This window comes from Mustela lutreola, chromosome 6 (assembly GCF_030435805.1).
Source record: "Mustela lutreola isolate mMusLut2 chromosome 6, mMusLut2.pri, whole genome shotgun sequence".
NCBI classification, from domain to species: domain Eukaryota; kingdom Metazoa; phylum Chordata; class Mammalia; order Carnivora; family Mustelidae; genus Mustela; species Mustela lutreola.
In genome coordinates this window covers 60,151,096-60,171,822 of record NC_081295.1, presented here as the reverse complement: position 1 = coordinate 60,171,822, position 20,727 = coordinate 60,151,096, and the positions used below count along the sequence as shown (strand labels likewise).

At 39.0% G+C, this 20,727-nt stretch overlaps 1 protein-coding gene across 1 annotated transcript in view; it reads left to right on the top strand.

Moving 5' to 3' along the window:
• ADGRG6 (adhesion G protein-coupled receptor G6) overlaps positions 1–11,991 on the top strand; it is a 168,164-nt gene extending 156,173 nt beyond the window's left edge. Inside the window, exon 25 of the mRNA XM_059177396.1 lies at positions 11,706–11,991. Within this exon, the coding sequence (XP_059033379.1) occupies positions 11,706–11,737 (32 nt within the window). The 3' untranslated portion in view covers positions 11,738–11,991. The remainder of the gene's footprint in view (positions 1–11,705) is intronic.
• The last annotated feature ends 8,736 nt before the right edge of the window (positions 11,992–20,727 follow it).

Genomic DNA, 20,727 nt, shown 5'->3' with positions numbered 1-20,727 from the left:
CTGACCTCATGGAATTGAAAGAGGTCATGTGGCCCAGCCACCAGCTCCCAGTTTCTCCAGACCTTATTTCTTCTTTATAATCTCTCTCCAAAAGTCCAGGAAAATGATATAAAAGTGTCATTTCTTTCTAATTAAAATGTTAATAATATTGATGGTTCTGGGCACCTGGCTGAGGCTCAGGTGGTTAAGCAACTGCCTTCGGCTCACGTCAGGATCCCAGGGTCCTGGGATCCAGCCCCGCCTTGGGCTCCCTGCTCAGAGGGGAGCCTGCTTCTCTCCTTCTGCTTTCTCTCAAATAAATAAATAAAATCTTTAATAAAAATTAAAAAAATATTGATGGTTATTTCTGTCCCTTAAGTGTGATTGCTTTAAATCAAGAAGTTGATAGCATGATGTTGTGAAAACAACAAAAGACTTTCCATTAAGAAGTTAGTTTTGGGGGTGCCTGGGTAGCAGAGCCAGCTGAGGCCTCTGCCTTCTGTTCAGGTTGTGGTCTCAGGATCCTGGGATTAGGCCCCCGAATGGGGCTCCCTTTTCGGTGGGGGTCCTGCTTCCCCTTCTCTCTGTCTCTGCCTGCCTTTCTGCCCACTTGTGCTCTCTGTCAGGTAAATAAATAAAATCTTAAAAAAAAAAAAAAAAAGAAGTTAATTTTGCAGTCCTGACTATTCCTGTAAAGTGATGGTCAGTCTCCGCTCTCTGACCATGACTGGAAATTGTGGTTATTAAAGAAGGCATCTCTTGTGTCTCCATGAGTTACTAACTTGTCACTCAGAAATTTGACCTTAGACTTGGGAACACTTCTACCTCGTAAGTTGGTGGCCCTACCAAACACAGTCTTTTTCCTGGAATATGGAATTCCCTATTAGAGGATCCCTCAGCTTCGGGAAATGCTTTCTTCCTATAGCACAGCCAGCGGCCTCCTGCATTGGCTGCAAGGCTCTCAGAAAATTACTAGATATACCTCCTGTCCTGGCTGAGTGGAACCAAAACCAGTAATGTGAAGTATCATTAGGGTTTGTAGCTCCTGGGAAAACTAGTGTTTGTGATGCTGGTGACAACCTTGTGCCTTCAAAGTCCAGGCTCTCAAATAGCAATGGAAACATACGATCTTGGCCACATTCTGCAGATGTTGCCAACTTGTTAGTGGAAAAAAACCCGAAGTCCATAATGTCTCCAAAATTTATGATGTTTTTCTGTCAGAATCCAGGTTTCTAGCTAGGCTCATGTTCTCCAATTTTTAGGATGATTTCCTTCTCCCTGTTCTTGGTCTAAGAGAGATGTTTCTGTTTTACTATGATCTATCGTGGCTTTTTCATCCCTTAGTAAGATTCACTACCCAACTCTATCCTTACCATCTCTCAAAATAGCTGCCCATTAGTTTACTAGCATAATCATAATAATAGCAGATATTATGCACTCTATTTATTCTGCGTGTGAATTTCTATTATATGTAAAATCACCCACATCCCTGCTGTCTCCTGTCGCTAATATATATACATACCATACAGCGTAACAAGTACTAAGATTTTGTGAACCTTAATGTTACTCTTTTATCAGTTTGCATGGAGGACTTTTGCATTCATTTTGTTGCTTTGTTCTTAAATTCTTAACTTTGTAAAGCCGTATTTCTAAAATTCATCCAACCCACTTTCATTCAGTATATCGTGTGGTTTGTACACCAAACATCATACACACAGAAAACTGAATAATTTCCCTAAAATCTAAGTTCTGACTGTATCACTACCCTCTCCTCTGTCTTGTTTACTAAATCAGATCTAAAGTCCTTTCCTTAGAGTTCAAGGCTTTCATAATACTCCAAGCCCATGATTGATATCTATGTATATGGATATTTATTGTGGGAACTGTCTTATATGCTTAAGGAGGCTAAGAAATTCCACGCTCTGTTGTCTACAAGCTGGAGACCCAGGAAAGCCAGCTGTGTCACTCAGCCCAAGTCCAAAAGCCAGTCCAAGGGCTGAGCAGATGAATGAGGCATCCCAACTCAACAAGGGAGGTAAAAAGGGATATGTTCTTTCCTCCACCTTTTGTTCCATTCAGGCCCTCAACAAACTGTATCATGCCCTCCCACATGAGGCGACCTACTCTACAGAGGCCACGGATTCAATGGCTCGTGTCATCCAGAAACATCTTTACAGATACACCCAGAAACAATGGGTAATCTGGGCACACATGGCCCTTGCAAAGTGACACATAAAAGTAACCATGACACCAGCCTTGATGGAAAATAATATAGTTAGTGATTTCTGAATCCCAGGAACAGAACAAAAACCTGTGACAGGGCCTCATGGCTAGCCAGAGTCATCTTGAGGAACCTGAGACTTTGAGGAATTTCACATTCCTCAAAGACACACATCTATTTTTGGATGAATATACCTGTCCCTGTGCTCCTTACATCCATTTTTCTTTTTCCCTGAATGAACTTTATTGATTGTAATAATTTTAAGCAGTTCAGTGAGATTTGACAAAAGTGTAAACCCATGTAATGTAAACACTACCACAAAATACAGAATTGCCATCTTCCTGAAAGGTCACTCATGTTCTTTGCAATCTCTTTAATCACAGAAAATCACATTCCTGTCACTATAAATTAGTTCTGTTCTAAAAGTTACCACAGATGTAATTACCCAGTACTCATTTTATACTTATTCATTACATACATATTTTCCTCAGCATGCTTTTGAAATCCATCCATCCATCTTCTGGTATCAGTAGCGTTTTTCTTTTTATTGATAGTGTTAGTCCTCCAAATCTTTCTTCTTTTTCAAAATTGTCTTACCTAGGCTAATTCCGTCACTATCATATAAGTTTTAGCACAGAATGGCAATCATTTTCCAAGGGCTAGATAATAAATATCCTAGGCTTTGTAGGCTATAGGGATATGATCTCTGTTGTAACTTCTCAGCTCTCCCATTGTAGCATGAAAGCCGTATGAGACTTTACAAATAAATGAGCAAGGCTGTGGTCTAATAAAATTTTATTTACTAAAACAGATGGCTGGTGAGATTTCGCTGGCGGGCTATATAGTTTGCTAACCCCCAAATTTTTTAATAAGGTGGAGTTTAAGTTTAATAAGTCTATACCTACATCTATCTATCAGCACACACACACAAACACATACATGCAAACACACATATGTAACATATACATATGCCTTTTGGGATTTTGATTGAAGGTGCTTTGAATCTGCAACTCAAGTTGGGATAGCTGACATCTTAAATATATTGACTTCCAACCTGCTAACAGTGGACACATTTCCATCTATTTATATCTCCTTTAATTTCTGTTAGTCATGTCTCATTTTTAATATATCTATATATCAATTGTATCTTTTGTCAGATTTATTGTTTCATATTGTTAATGCTATTATAAATTATATTTTTTAAATTGCAACTTTTTGCTGTTAATTGCCAGAATATAAAAATACAATTGTTTTTGTATCCTGCAACATTTCTAAAGTCATTTATGAGTTCTAGCAACTATTTTATAGGTTCTATTGGATTTGTTATATACAATCATGTCATCCAGAAATAAAGACAATTTGATTCTTTTCAACCTGGATAACTTTTATTTCTTCTTGTTTTATTGCACTGGCAGAAACCATCAGTTCAATGTTGAATAGGAGTGATAAGATGGGTTTCATTTTAGATAATCACTTACTGTGATGTAAACAGAATAAGGTAGAAAAGGCATATGATCGACTTCATAGATACAGAAAAACTCTCTTATAAACACCTGTTGGCAAGCTAGGAATCTAGATCACCTACGAAATAAATACTACCATAAATATTAGATTTCATATCAAAATATGAAAAGCTTTATTTTGCTTTTGGGAACAAGACAAAGGCTCATGCCAACACCACATCTATTCAGTAAGCCTTAGAGGGACAATCAGACAAGAAAAAATAGAAATTATGAAGACTATAAAGGAAGAGATAAAAATGTAATTATGTTAAAAAAATTAAAATGTAATTATGTGAAGATACTGTGATTCTGTACATAGAACATCTAAAAGAATAATATCTAAATTATTAGAATTAGTAAACAAATTTAATAAGACTACTGGATAAAATGTCAAAAAACATCAAATGTATTTCTCTATATACCTACATACTATGTATCTCTTTATATAAACAATAGCTCACATGAAAACAAAATTATAAAAGATTGACACTCGAAATAGCATAAAAATCATAAAGGTAGAAAAAATATGCAAGATCTTCACACTGAAAAATATAAAACCTTATTGACAAAGGCTGAGGGTTGAAGACGGTATGGATAAAAGGGGAATGTATATGCCACATTCATAGGCTGAGAAAGTCATTAATATAAAAATATTAGTTCTTCTCAAATTGATCTGTACATTCAATTCAATCCTATTTAAAAAATTCCAGTAGGATTTAGGATTTCTTTTGTTATGTACACAAACTGACAAGCTAAAATTACAATTTTTTGTAGAAAAACAGAGACAATCATAACTAAGGCAAGCTTTAAGATCTGAACTAACATTGGCATACATCAAGACTACATAAGGCTACAATGGGATGCCTGCCTGGGTGGTGCCATCGGTTAGGCATCCGACTCTTGGTTTCCATACAGGTCGTGATCTCAGGGTCATAGGACTGAGCCCCATACCGGGCTCTACCCTCAGTGAGGAGTCAGCTTATGATGCTCTCTCCCCTCTTTTTCTGCTCTGTGGGGAGCCTGCTTCTCCCTCTCCCTCTGCTGCCTCCTCGTTTCTGCTTTCTCTCACTCTCTCTCCTGATCGCTGTCAAATAAATAAATAAAATCTTTAAATAAATAAATAAAGTTCAGAACCAGGTACAAGTCAAGAAGATTCTTAGGGGAAAGGCTGAGAGCGCCTGTGAAATGCTATGAGGAAGCATGGCAGGAGCTGTCTGGGACGCTGGGAATGTTCTATTTCTTGATGATGCTAATAACACAGGAACATCCACTGTTTCAAAATTCATCAAGCTGCATTTACTATTCTTAAGTTTCTTTTGTGTATGCAGTTTTAAAAGTAAAACCATGTGATAGTCACTAGAGGGCCAGTTTTAACTCTTCCTGGAACATGGAATTCCCTTGAAGTTCTATAATACAATTTTTGCTGTTTCATAATAAAAGACAATGGAAAATTTTATTTGAGATGCCTATATACTTTTTAGGAGTATTTTCTGAAGCATGCCTTTTCTAGAAACTAAAATACACCTGTAATTAGAGATCATCTCTATGTGTGTGTACTAGTTCCCAGTAGATGCTTTAACATGTTGCCCACAATCTCCGTGGCTTAAAATGATACAGATTTATTCTCTTATGATTCTGGAGACCAGAAGTTCCAAGTAGGATTCAGTGGGCTACACAATCAAGGTCTCAGCCAGGTTACGCTCCCTTGGAGGCTCTAGGGGAGAATCCATTTCTTGGCCTTTCCCAGATTCTCCACTCCTTCCGTTCTCACCTCAGGAACCCTTCCTTCATTTCTAGAGACAAATCTTTCTCGGCTTCAGTCACATTGCCGTCTTCTCTGTCTCTTCCTTCCCTCTCCGTCTTATAAGGACACTTGTGATTATGTTTAGGACCCACGAAATTAATCCAGGACATTCTCGCTATCTCAAGATCCTTAACTGAGTTACACCTGCAAGCCTGTACCATACAAGGTATGGGTCACAGGCTCCAGGGATTAGGACCTGGATATATTCAGGAGGCATAAATCAGCCTACCACCGTAAGCAAGTGAGAGGGTGCAAAATCTAACTGATACCCAGGATTCTTACCATACCATAGCCTTTTAAGGGGTTTATTTTGTTTTTACTGCAGCTGATATTTTGTGTGTGTGTGTGGGGGGGGGGGGGTTGATGACCTTCATTCATACTCACTCATAACTCTGGAACTAAATAGGCATTTGACATTGAACATGAATCATTACCTTCCGATTTGCCCTGTTCCAGGCATTCTCTCTGCCAGTCTGTCTCCACCTACAGTTCTGCTGTGGGAATTACAGCAAGCAAGTGGTATTGTGGGCTTCATGGTTTGCCGCCATCCCCTGTCCTATTTGCTCTTGTGCCCTTCACCTCACGAAGCAGCAGTTATTCATGAAGAAGGCAGGGTGGCTCACAGTAGATGTCTCCATGATTTGAATCTCATCTGAGCTAATCACCTGTTGAATGACGTTTATCCAGTTACTGACCTCTAAATTTCAGTCAGACCAACCACAGGCATACCTCAGTGGTATGCAGATTAGGTTCTAGACCATCTCAATTAAGCAAATCTAGTGAATTTTTTGGTTTCCTAGTGCATATAAAAGTTATGTTTATATTATACTGTGGTCTATTAAATGTGCGATAGCATTATGTTTTAAAAAAACAACACACCTACCTTAATTTAAAAAGAATACATTACTGCTAAAAAATGTTAACCGTCATCTGAGCTTCCAGTGAGTCGTCCTCTCTCTGCTGGTGGAGGGTCTTGCCTTGATATTAATGGCTGCTGACTGATCAGGGTGGTAGATGCCATCTCATATCGTTGTGGTTTATGGTGCCCTCAACAATTATAGCAGTAACATCAAGGATTGCTGATCACCACAACAAATATAATAATAATGAAAAGGTAGGCTCTATTTCAAAAATTGCCGAAATGTGACACAGAGACACAAAGTGAGCAGCAAGTGCTGTTGGAAAAACAGAACGGATAGACTTGCTTGATGAGGGATTGCCACTAACCTTTCATCTGCAAAACAACACATTATCTGAAAAGCACGATAAAGTGAAGCATAATAAATCAAGGCATGGCTGTATATGATAACACTAGCTATTTCACAGAGCGGTTAGAACAATTAGATTTAAAACTACACATAATAAGATCTGCCAGATTGGCCACTCAATAAACAGTAACTTTGTCGTTGGAGTGAGATGTCTTTCTGATTTGGTGTACCCTGTATAGTCATGAGAGTGAAGTTGCGTTTTCAGAAATTTCACATCAAGGCTATTTGTGGCTGTGATTAATTTCAATTCAACCCGTTTTTATTAGATAGTTACTATATGCTACAACCTGAGCATTGTAGGACATACATTGCTGAATAGAATCAACTCTTCTTAATTAACTCATCATGGTCTGGTGGGGGAAGCAGGTGTGTTAAAATGGGTGACAGTAATACACAGTGATTGGAGCCTTAAAATTAAGGATATTTGAACAGGGTATTAAGGAGTGGTTGACTTTGCGGAATCTGATAATAGCACCATGATTATATTAAAATCATTATTTATTAAAAATATGTCTGCTACCCATTCCCTATTGCTATTGTAACAGATTGCCATGATTTTAGTGACTTGATACAACACAAATTTATTCTCTTAATGTTCTGGAGATTGGAAGTCTGAAATCAGTCTTCTGGAGCAAGGTGTTGAGATGGCGGATTCTTTCTGGAAGCTCCAGCTTCTGGAGGTTGCTGACAATCCTGGCCGCATCACTTCAATCTATTTCTGCTGTCACATTGTCTTTTTTGATTTTGGTCTTCCTTCCCTCTTTCGAGGCTCCTTGCGATTACATTGAGTTGACCTGTATAATTCAGGATCAACCCCCCCATCGGACGATCCTTAATTTAATCACATCTGCAAACTCCCACTTGCCATGTAAGTTCTCATATTCACAGGCACTGTATCTTAGAGAGAGGAGAGATGGTGAGGACACTTTTGAAGAGGAAAGCTGAAATGCTTAGCAGACTTAATGGTTTTCAAGGTTGTAATTACCTTAGAGTTTCTCTAGAACAATCCATCTTTTATAGGACAACCTCGAGGCCCAGAGAAATCCCACATTGGAGTAACCTATTCTTGTTTCTAAAAAACACAAATTTTTCTCACAAGGGCTTATGTTAAAATAATTTAAACATGCCAAGGAAGATTTTGTTTCTCAAGGACCAAACCGCATAACAAATCAAATTTGAGAATTTTCTAGGGAGTCAGAAATCTTATTGTTAATTTAAAATTCTTTAAAAAAGAGTCCCACATCACCATTTAAGGTAAGGCTCAGAATGTCCACAGGGGGGCGCGCCTCACCATTGTTCGGTTCCTTCTTCCCGATTCAGGTGTATTCGCTTCCAGCCTTTCCCTGGCTTGCTTAGAACTCTCACTATAGGTGAGGGTTCATGTTTTGTCATTTTTGCAGGGAAAATGAAGAGATTTTATGGCCTACAGAGATCATATTTTTTATTTTATTATAAAGACATAAAATGTTCCCACACAATTTTCTCTGTTAAAGCAACATAAAGCAACAAAGGAAAAAGTCCCTCAAGATTTTTCACGGATGCAACTGTAATTACTCATACTGCCAGCAGATGGCATTGCACCATTAATAATAGCTGAGCATAAAATTAGAAAGCGGTGGGTTCAATCTTTGGGGATTGGTATTAAAGAAGGCAGGTGTGGTGATGTGCACTCGGTGTTATACACAACTAATGAATCGTTGCACGCTACATCAAAAACTAATGATGTACTACTATATGCCGGCTAATCGAACATAAAAATAAATTCACAAAAATTAATTTTTGTAGAATTAAAGAAAATCTTTGGGGATTGGTATATCAATGTACTTAAATGTTTATGGATCTCCTGTGTGCAAGGCTCTTATGCAGAGTCTGGTTGCCACTGGTCAATAAACAGTCAAAAACTGCTGTGATGAGTGCTTCTAGTGAAGTAGTATGTGCAAGCAGGAAGAGAGAATTGTCTGGAGCTTCTCTTTAAATTTCCTCTTGTTCTTCCTGACCTTGTTGAAAGCCACATTTCCAAGACAAAATGGTGAAAAGAAGGAAAACAAAAACAGCTAAAATCCTCTTGTATACAGGGAGACTTAAGAATGGTGATTTCTCTAGTCCCTCAACCAATGTTAATTAGATACACATCAGTTGACCCAACATGAGATAGACTGCGTGACCTTTAAATTACATGGGTCATATTACTCTAGCTTTAAAACCCTGTAGTGACTGTCCTTTGCACTTGAGAGAAAAAACTAAATTCCTCACGTTGACCTATGAGCCCTGTATAATCTTCCTTGACGACTCCTCAACCTTAACTTCTCACTTGCTGACCACACTCCAGCCAAACCAACCTTCCACAGGTCCTGCAACAGCCCACACCTCTCCCACCTTTTAGAACTCTTACGCTCATGACTTTTTTCCCCAGAACACACTGGCATTTCTTAAAGCTTCCGCTAAAATATTTCTCCTCAGAAAGATCTTCTCTGACCATTCTGTCTCAAGTATCAAGAATCAAGCATGCTTTACTCCCTAGCACGGGGGTTAGAAAACGTTGACCCATGGACCAAACTAGCCCACCATCCATTTTTTGGATCAAGTTTTATTGGGACACAACCGTGCTTATTCATTTATGTATCACCCAGGGCTACTTTGGTGCTCCAGTGGCCAAATTTAATAGTTGCAAAGTCTAAAATATATTACTACCTGGCCCTTTACATAAAAAGTTTTTCAGCCCCAGGGGTGCCTGTTGTAGCTCAGTGGGTTAAAGCCTCGCCTTTGGCTCGGGTCATGGTCTCAGGGTTCTGGGATGAAGCCCCATATCGGGCTCTCTGCTCAACAGGAAGTCTGCTTCCCCCTCTCTCTCTGCCTGCCTCTCTGCCTACTTGTGATCTCTCTCTCTCTGTGTCAAATAAATAAATAAAATCTTTTTAAAAAGTTGATCAACCCCTAGTGTAGTGGACTATCATATTTATTCTCTTCATCACACCAGTCACGTTGGTGATGTTTTTACCTATTTGTGTATTTGCTCATTGTTAGTCACTTCCTTTTCTTTCCATGAGACTGAAGAACTTCTCTGTCTTATTCTCAGTTAGGTGTCCAGGACCATGCCTAACACGTTTATAAATCTATTAATATTGTCAATTACATTGCTTGAAGAAAGTAATACTTGTTGGAGAAAAATAATAGAATCCAGAATCTTCATAATTTATCTTATCCAGTATACAATCCAAAGGACCAAGAAAAAGAAATCATATATAGATACATATCTTTCATAAGAATATGTATCTTTCATAAGTATATATATAAGTATATATACTTATATGTATAAGTATATATAAGTATCTTTCATAAGATACTTATTTCTTCCAACAGAAACTTACTAATGGAAAATGTTAAAATAATTTTACAGTGAGGAAATCTGGAAGATACTACCTAAATCTGGTAATTGTAGTTAAAATCACCAGTAGTAAGATGGTTATTATGTCTCTCCTAACATGATATACTGAGAAAGATGGAATATTTTATGGTATTTTTGCCAAAAATTTAAAGCTTCAATCTAGTTATTAGGAAACACCAAACTAACTTAAATTGAAGCACATCCTACAAAATAAATGGCTCTTCAAAAATGGCATAACCAAAAAAGTAAGGCTGAGAAGTTTTCCATATTAAAGCATAGCAATTAAATTAGATGTGTAATCCTAGACCTGGTATCAAACCAGAAACATGAAATGCGCGCGCGCGCACACACACACACACACACACACACACACAGTATCTCTTGAAAGGATATTCATGGGAAACTGGAAATATTTGAAAAAGGTCTGTAGATTACGTAATGGTTCTGTATCATTGTTAATTTCCTGAATTTGACAGTTGTGTATGGTTACATAAAAGAAGGCTCTTATTTTGGAGAAATACACACTGAGGTATTCATCAGTGTATGGGCACAAGGTCTGCAACTTATAACTTCTCTCAAAGAGTTTAGAAAAAATCTATCCATCTACCTACCTACCTACCTATCTATCATCTCTCATCCATGGAAGAGAACGTAAGGCAGACTGAATGATAAAGCAAATGTGGTAAGATATTAGCAGTCGGGGATATAGGTTCAGGGTGAGCAGAAATACTTCATACTATTTTTTCTTGTTTACAGAGATAAAATTATTATAAAATATTATGCTAAAATATGAAGAATATGGGTTTTAGGGTGACCAATAGGAAATATCATAATTCAGTCTTCACACTCCAACATCATTTCATGGTAAATTATATTTACCTTTACAAGATGAAGCACAATAATCCTTAGAAAGGTTTGATAAGTCTACGGCCATACCACCCTGAACGCGCCCGATCTCGTCTGATCTCGGAAGCTAAGCAGGGTCGGGCCTGGTTAGTACTTGGAAGGGAGAAAGGTTTGATAATTCCATGCTTTCCTCCCCCTCCCACACATAGTACAAATGAGCCGGAAGGCTGGATAAAAACATAGTAATCGTGTTTATCTGTAAACTACGATTTCCTGGTGCCATTTGTTTTCTTCTTTAAACTTTTCCAGCTTTCTAAATTTCTATAATGAGTACTTGCGACTCTTATTATTGAATCCTTGAATTTCTACATATTTGCCACCATCAGAGAAAAGAAGAAGAAAAAGGGAAAGTGGGGCAAGAGGAGAAGGAGAGGGGGAAGGAAGACAGAGAGAGAGAAAGAGACCCTGGGATCTTCTTTGGCTGCCTGGGAGCCATTGAATGCACCTGGTTGGGAACAGTCCTGAGGTTGCATCGTGTTGGCTAATGCTTCCAAACCGGTACCAGGAGCCCCATCACGATCCGGCTGCCTAGGAGGGAATGCAGCTGCTCAACTCCCCAGGCTTGACGATGTGGGGGTCACTGGCATCCGTCTGGTGGCGAAACTCTAGTTCTGTTCCTTTTGTCTTCATTCCACCCTAGAGAAAGAAGCTCACCTCCAAAGACATGGATAAGATCAACACAAAAAGGCAGTGATCCACTGCCAGCTGACCCAAAGAAGCAGACGTGGAGAATTAATGTTGGCACAATGCTGGACAGTGACAAAAGAATTTGTGGGAACTCCTGGAGTGATTCAGATATTGCCGTTCCGTGTTTAAAGCCTTGGAAGTGTACCAAGTACCACAAAATTCACAATTTCCTTTTCTAGGGACAATTTCTTTATTAAGCAGCAGCAATGACAGGCTAAAATAAAGGCTTTAATCCACTAGCTATTTGAGTTCTCTCTTCCTGAGTTACTCAAAGGCACAGAGAGGTTTCTTCCTCCATGCCTATCTCCTACTCCTTGGATAGATTTACACCCCACACCTGGCACTGCTAAGCACATTACAGTGCCACATGTTCTCATTAACAAAGCCACGTGCGAGGGTGGAAGTAGGTGTAGGAGAAGGGATGTCACGCAGTTTAATTACTTGGTAGGGGGAATAACTCCATGTGCTCCGGTCTAAAGGGATCGTCATGGTGTACGGTTAGGAAATGGCTAGACTCATTAGGCACTGAGCTCTCTGAGTCTTGTCTTCCAGAAGACACCTGTTCTGAAGATGTTTTATAGACTGTGGGCGGAAGGGAGGCATTACATCACTTCGGAGAGGCCACGCTGCTTCCTGTTTCCACTTTCCTTCCAGCTACATTTCGCTCATTCATTCACTGGCCGTTTGGCGCCAAGAGTCAGGAGTACACACATCGTAAAAATTATTTTTCTTGTCATGGCTCACAGATAGACAAAAAAGCCAGCATGCAACACCTCCCTCCGTGAAACCAAATACTTCAGGGAATCAACCATTTGGTCTTGAGTTAAATAGTTTTTTCTGCGACCTCTCCGTATTAAACACCAAATTTACCCCAAGCCAGTCCTGAGGTTTCAGGACGGACTGCATGAGAAAGAAACATGTGCACCTCATTTCCGATCTCCTCTCTAATCCAAGGTCACTGTATAACCGTCCGCAATTTTTTTATTCTGAGTGCTTTACTCTCCTCATCTAGGAAATGAGATTAACCACAACCACTTGTCAGTGTTTGTGTTAGGAACAGAAACGGTGCCTATAAAGTATCTTGCCCACATTAGGTGTTTGACAAGGACAACGTCTCTTACAAGTATTACTGCATGAGAATGTGGCTTACTCTCTGACAATTCCCAGGAAAAGAGATTTTCGTTTTTTCTTTTCGTTTTTTAATATTGTCTAATCCAATCGGCAAAGAGAGTCGAGAGGAAATGTTAGAGAAAGAGGGAGGGAAGGAGGGAGAGAAAAAGGAAGGAAGGAAGATTGATTCAAGGAAGAGTCTATTAGGATATTTTGGAGACCAGAGGTGATTCCCCATGGAATTTTAGACATAGTTTGTCAGGCTGTCAATTTTCTATTTGCAAAATGAGGACATCTCATGTGGAGACCTGAAGTCTGTGAGGAAGCAGTTCCTGGGTGTCTGCTTGAGGGAAAGAGTACGTTGTCCCCATGGACTGAACAGCCAGCCCTCTCCCGTATTCCGAGTGGGAACTCTGCGCAACTTGCCTGGAAGTACTTATTTCTCAGGGTGAGATTTCTTCCACAGGAAATTTCCAGCTGAGAATTCTACCCCTCAGAAGCCCTCACCTGCAGCCGCTTGATAAGAAGCCCTCCTTGCACTTAAACTGTGTCAACAGTTACTTCTCTCTTTGAGTTTCAAAAATTTTATTCAAAGGAACCTGTGGTAGTTTTGTGCTCTGGGTTTTTGTTTGGGCCAGCAAAATTATGCTCCTGTATCTCATCTTCCTATCTGGGAACTTTTTAGATTGCTTTTTGCCTATCTGTTTTTAAATGCGGTCTAAGAAATGGCCACACGGAGCGAATAGTCCTGAGAAAGGTCCTTGCTTCAACATGGATGTGTCCTCTTTCTGGTTTGCTGTGCACAGACCTCACCCAGCCTGCAGAGCAGCACTAAGTCGCCCACCTTTGATAAGACCCTAATGAAAGATGTTAAGTTTAAATTGTTTTTCAGGTGATCTCAGGAGAAGAAGAGCCCTTACTTCTTCTTACCGTCTAAGAAGAAAGATTATGGCAACTCCAAGGAGAACACTGGGCTGGAACAGGATTTTGTTTCCTGTTATTCCCAAACTCAAATGGCAATATTGGTATGGGGGATAAGAGTATGGATTTGGGTCTAGCTGCTGCATTTGAACCCCAGCCCTGCTAGTTACCTGCTGTGGGACCTGAGGTCTATAAGTGATGTATACTTTCTGCACTCAGTGGCCTAAGCTGTGAAATAATACCACCCTCTAGGGTGCTAAGAGGATAAATGAGTTAATTTATAAAACCCGAAGAACTGGACTTGACACAAAGAAAGTGCTATATTTAAATATGGTTAGATAAAAGCCACTATGTCTAATAAGCATAATTAGAGTGTGATGTTCCTCATGAGTTGCCTATTCCATAGAGGATAAAGGAAGTAAGTAGGGATCTTTGTTTTTCTTTTTCTTTCTGTGTCCATGGGTATGTGTGTCTCCACTGCTGCATCCGTGATTTTACTGCTCTCCAGTAATTTGCATATCAACCATTGTAATTGGCATTGTCACCAGTGGGCAGATCAGGGTCACAGAGGTCAACTGATGGCTCAGGTCACCACATTTACAAAGAGCAAGGATGGATTCACAATCCTGTTGCCAATATTCAGGACTCGTTCCCTCTCCATTCTCCCTAACCTCCGAAGATACACACGTATACCTGGAGTTGATCTTCACATTCTACTTTAAAGGATGTTTGGGGGAATAATCAGATGCTTTTCCTTTTTCCTTTTTTTTTTTTTTTTTTTTTAGAAGGAAGGAGAGAAAGAGAAAGACAGGAGGGGCAGAAAAAGAGAGGAAAAGAGAATGTTAAGCAGACTCCATGCTCACTGTGGAGCCAACTCGGGACTCAGTGTCACAATCTTGAGATCATGACCTGAGCCAAAATCAAGAGTCAGATGCCTAAAAGACTGAGCCACACAGGCACTTCCCCAACCACATGCCTTTTAACAGCAGAGGCTGCATGACAAAAAATAGGCCAAAAGGCTCAACGAGGTTTTATTAGAATGATAAAAAAGTCTCCATTTTTCTCTATTTTTTTTTCAAAATTATGTTTTATTAAATTACATCCTTTTATATAAAAACCATGTTTGCTTTTAAAGCATCAAAATTGGTAAAATTATTTTTATGTTCTCTATTTAGAGTAAATCTGGGTTACCTGGTTTAAGGAAGAGATTCGAAGACTTCCTCCTCCTTGTCCCGAAACATGGGAACCCGAGTCTGGGCTATGGCTGGAGGTAGTAGGGTGGGGAAATAATGCCTAGACTTAGTAGGTGTCCCCTTCTTCCCAATCAAAACCTCTATACTATCTTCTCTCTTTCAGCCCTGGAGGAATTGTTCACATCAAGAGCAGGGAAACCACTTTAATTCACAAACAGTTCAACCCCTAACTTTTCCCATAAGCATTCAGAGAGCTCACAGAAATACTGGGGGCTGTCATGGAGATAGGCCAGATGCCTTCCAGAACAGAATGACCAATAAGAGACCTTAGACAATGGATAACTCGGTCAGTTTAACTGCTTAACTTCCCAACCTACACTCTAAGCATGAATCATTTTGCAGAATGACTCACAAAAGTACCTTTGGTTCTGAAATAAATCTGACACTGATCCTATCCACTTACAATGTACAAAATATTTCGGCTGGTCAGTCTGTCATTTTCTTCTTGAACTTGGGTTTTTCTATCCTATAAGTCACAGTAGGTAGAACTGACTCTCGTTTAGCAAGTGAAAAGGTGTGCTTGCTCTTCTGGGCCCTTTCACTGATCAGAATCATCTATTCAAAACTCTGAGTTTAAAGACTGTGATTCAAACGAGGAGGCAAAGTGAGAATCCATGCCTTCCAGGAATGGCTGCTACACCAGGCACCTTGAAGTGTTGGCAAAGGCAGAGAGTGCCCAGGTTGTGTCTGGTGACATCACCAGGTAAGTTCTGGGCAGTGATTCTGGGCAGAACCTTCCACCTAGGCTTTCCCAGTGATTCTGGGCAGAGCCTTCCACCTGGGCTTTCCAATCAATGAAGACTTGATTGTCAAGTCTTCATCTCTATCAGCTCCATGAGGAGTTGGCCTCACTTGTACCTCATCCTCAATTCCAATTACACCACCAGTCAACACATGCTAGACCCTTTATAGTTGGATGATTCTTTCCATCCTCCGTGATCTGTCTTAGAAAAATTGTCAATTCTTCCCAAACAAGTAATGGTTATAATCATGGCTAATGTTCATAGTGGGTAGACTATTTGCTAGATACTTTCTGGGATCACATCAGATAACATTTTAGAAAAATACTACTTAATGCAATACCAACTTTGCTGATTAAGAAATGTGCCCAGAATGATTACATAAGTGTCCAATATGCACAAACCAGTGTGTGAAAGAGATGGGGACTTAGTCCACATCTGTCCAATTCCAGCACCTGAATTCAAACCACTTCACTATCATATCTCTGGGGAATCAGCCATTCTGTGTTCTACTTCAGCCCAGAAAACTGGGTCAGGCTACAAATCAATCACTATAGAAACATTTCATATAAGTTTCAAAAGGCAAAAAAGTAAAGTTATGTGACTCTGAGAGATTTGTTGAATCATATTGTATAATGATTCAAATATTTCCTCTTCTCTTCAAGAGGGAGGGAAACATTGGAATAATTGACATTCCTTTGTAGTTTCAAAATTCAAAAAATAAGGAATTTAGAGAAAAAAACTTTTCTCTTGCTCTAGGTGTCAGGTCTTCTTTCAATATTTCCCTGGGCAATGTGACTTTGCCAGAACACAGGGCAGTGTGAGCACACCAATTTCTGTCAATTCAAAATTCATAGTAATTCTAATCAGCACATTTTTTTTAGTGCCAATTGCAGGCATTATACGTCAAGCAGGTTAATCCAAAAGACTCTGATCTAATTGGCTTGAACAGTTTAAAAAAATTTAACAGACTTGAACAGTTTTAAAAAATTATATATTCTTCTTCTTTTAAATGGGACCCTGATAAAATAGGCATGAACTCTCAATATAAAAATCCTTTCCTTGTAAGAAAGACATTGATGGATGCCTAGTTCCTCCTTCAGTGTTATGAACTCATATTCAGAGAACTCTTTAGTTGACACGAAAAATCATTGTCCAGCTCAGAAGTGATACTGCTTGTGTCTCATTTATAGATGTGGATCTCTGTAAAGACTATTTTTAAGTTTTCTTCTCTTATCTTTTTGGTATATGACCATTACTTTCGAGGTCTACTAATTTTTAATGATGATGATAATTCAAAACAATGGTGATGTTTTTTGCCAGGGCAGCTAAGCACTAGAAACCACAGTAAACTGCATAGTCTTTCCTGGCAGGAAGGAAATATACTAAGTCCAACTAGTAACTGACAGCACATGGGTTGGGAGACCTATGTTCTTCTGCAACAAACCCATATAAGGCTTTGGCTAAATAACTTGGTTATAGCATCTAAATTTTCCCAACCAAAAGCTGGGAATGGTACCCTTGTATCCTATACCTCAAAAGTATTTTCAAATTCGTGAATATATGATGTGTTGAGAGTACATTTATAAAAGAGAAGATTTATAAACTTGTCAAATTTCTTCCCTCATGTTTTTCTATCTTGAGAAAATTTACTATGTCATTTATGCTTGCCTTGCTATAAAATGATGATATATCAGCTATGGCAGGAGAAAGTTTGATAATGTATTCTGCAAGAGGAACATTACCACTGACTTATGCTGTAACCAGCCATCACAGGGCAAACAATCTATATTCCATTAGTAGCTCAGAGGAGCTAATGAAACATATCATTGACCTCCAACCCTTGTGTTTTCTGCTTGTTTCCTTTTTTTTTTTCTTTTTTCAAATTACTATACCCAGTTCTATTTCTAATGAGTCCCTTCTCCACTGACTGCCTTCCTGCCTTTTCCAGGGTGGGGGGTGGGCACCTGGGTGGCTCTGACTGTAAAGTGTCTGCCTTGGGCTCAGGTCTTGATCTCCAGGTCCTGGGATCCAGCCATGCATAGGGCTCCCAACTCACATAGATCTCCCAGCTCATCAGGGAGTCTGCTTCTCCCTCTCCCTCTGCCTCTCCCTCTGATTGTGCTCTCTCTGTCTCTCTCGCAAATGAATAAATAAAATCTTTTTAAAAAGGACTTTTAAAGATTATTTTAAAGGTTTATTTATTTGGGAGGGGGAGGTAACAGAGGGAGAGAGAGAGTCCCAAACAGACTCGCTTTTGAGTGAGGAGTCCCACATGGGGCTCCATCTCAGGACCCTAGATCTGACCTGAGCCAAAATCAAGAATCAGATGCTTAACCAACTGAGTCACCCAGGTGTCCCTTCAAGATTATTTTTTAGAGCCACCTTAGGTTTATAATAAAATGGAGAGGAAGAAAAGATTTTTTACTTCCAATGTTTGTGAAAGGGAAATGTAAGCACAGGCTGGTGTCTTAAAGAATAAGATCTTCAGGCCAAAATATATCAACAACTGCTCTCTTCCCCCCAACAGAATTAGCACTGTTTGAATCATAAAGGAATAAATATTATGAGTGCCAACTGACCAATTGATAGCATGCACAATTCCGCTACTGAACAAATACAGATCAAAAAAGAGCATCTGGGTTTTGGCAAGTGGGGGGGTGGATACATAGCAAATGCAGTGGGGAATTACTCAGGGAACCACAGAGAAATGAAACTGCATTGCCTTCTGTTAAGGAAGCCACATACAAGGTCATGTTATGCAAAATAAGTATTGGCATGCTACCATCCCTTCTTCCTGATACAAGCTTCAGTTCTATTCAATTCCTGAAATACCGAGCACCTACTCTGAGAGCCTACAATGTATTTTAACACGTCAGTTGGCAGTTGTGGAAAGCAGCACACAAGAATGGTGACAAGTAGTGTCAGGCAGGAAAGGCCTTGAAACCCAAGCTACATCACTTACTAGTTTCTGCTTGTTTTTGCCTTGGGAAGTTTGATAGTTTTTTCTGTCTGGAAACAGACACGGAGGAGAGTGAGGCTCATAGCCAGACAGAGAGATGGACATTCATTGGGACACAATGATAAAGAGGTAACAATAATAAAGCAAGATGTTTGGCAATTGGCTAAGTACATTTTACTCACTATTTTTCATTCTGTTAGAATACCGAGGCTAAAGAAATCTGACTTTCCTTCCTTGTTTCCACATCATGCATGATTAAAGATGATCCAACCATACAGAAGTTATTATAAAATCTAAAAGGGAGTCTTTGGTTCATTAGCAATGAAGTGAGGACTTGTATAGAAACAGTGGCAGACACATAGCATGACTTCAAGCCACTCGGCTGTACTTGACTCTGAGCATAATTGTAGGAAGCAATAACATTTTAGCAAGAATTAAAGGTGAAGAAGCAATAAAGCCTTTAACAATATGTGGGGGTAAATGAGAAATTAGCCTATATACAGTTTACTGTGAATAAACTGTGGAGGTTTATCTTAGAAGGCAAAAAGACTTACCTAGGATCTAGTGGGATGACCAGGTCCTCCTAGAATTTTCTTTTGAGAAAAATAGTTCTTTTTATTTTACCTATCAATTTAAAAAAATAAAATAAATACAATTATAAAAGAAGCTTTTTAAGAGTCATTTTAGGTTTTAAAATTCTAAAGTGCTTTATTACAGTCTTGCATCTTTTCTAATAGGTACACATACCTCAGATTTGCTTGAGGTATAACTGGCATGCAATCAACTGCACATATTGAAAGTGGATAATTTAAATTTTTTGTATAATTTTGTATAAAAATAAGAACAATTTAAAAAGTTTTGACATATGTGTGCAACTGTGAAGTCATTACCACAAACAAGACCATGAACGGGTTCCTCACTTCCAAAAGCTTCCTGTCATTCTTTATAGTCTATCCTCTCTGCCCTCCATTTTCATCCCCAGACAACTGCTAACTTACTTTCTGTCAGTATAGGTTAATCTGCATTTTTAAAAATTTTATATAAATGACGTCATACAGTATGGATTCTATGTCTAACTTCTTTAACTCAGCAGGATTATTCTGATTCACCGATGTCATTGAGTATGTCAGTAGTTCATTGCTTTTTTATTACTGAGTAGCTTTCTATTATATGGATAAACCACAATTTGTTTATTTATTCATCTGTAGATGACATTAACTATTTCCAGCTTGGGACCATCTTTAATGGGGCTGCTGTGAACATTTGTGTATAATTCCTTGTGTGGATAAATCTTTCTTTTCTCATAGGTAAATAATATGAGGGGAATGACTGGATCCTATAGAAGGTAGATGTTTATCTTTTTAAGAAACTGATGAAATTTTCCAACAAGTTATAACCATTTTGTACTCCCACCAGCAGTGAATGAGAGTGCCCATTCTTTTATACGTTTGCCAGTGCATGGCATGATTAATCTTTTCATTTTAGCCATTATAACAGGTACCTGATTGTGGTTTTAATTTGTGTTTCCCTAATGACTAAAGATGCTGAGTATCTTTCCATATATTTATTTGCCATCCCTTTGTCTTCTTTAGTGAAATGCCTAGCCAGTTATTTTGATCATTTTTTAAAAATTTGGCTCCATAGGGGTGCCTGGGTGGCTCAGTGGGTTCTGCCTTCAGCTCAGGTCATGATCTCAGGGTCCTGAGATCGAGCCCTGCATCAGGCTCTCTGCTCAGCAGGGAGCCTGCTTCCTCCTCTCTCTCTGTCTGCCTCTCTGCCTACTTGTGATCTCTGTCAAATAAATAAATAAATAAATAATCTTTACAAAAAATAAATAAAGTTGATTCCATGTCCAACATAGGGCTTGAACCTACAATGTTGAGATCAAGAGTCACATGCTCAAAAAAAAAAAAAAAAAAAAAGAGTCACATGCTCTACGACTGAGCTAGCCAGGCATTGTGATCATTTAAAAATTTTTTTTTCTATTAC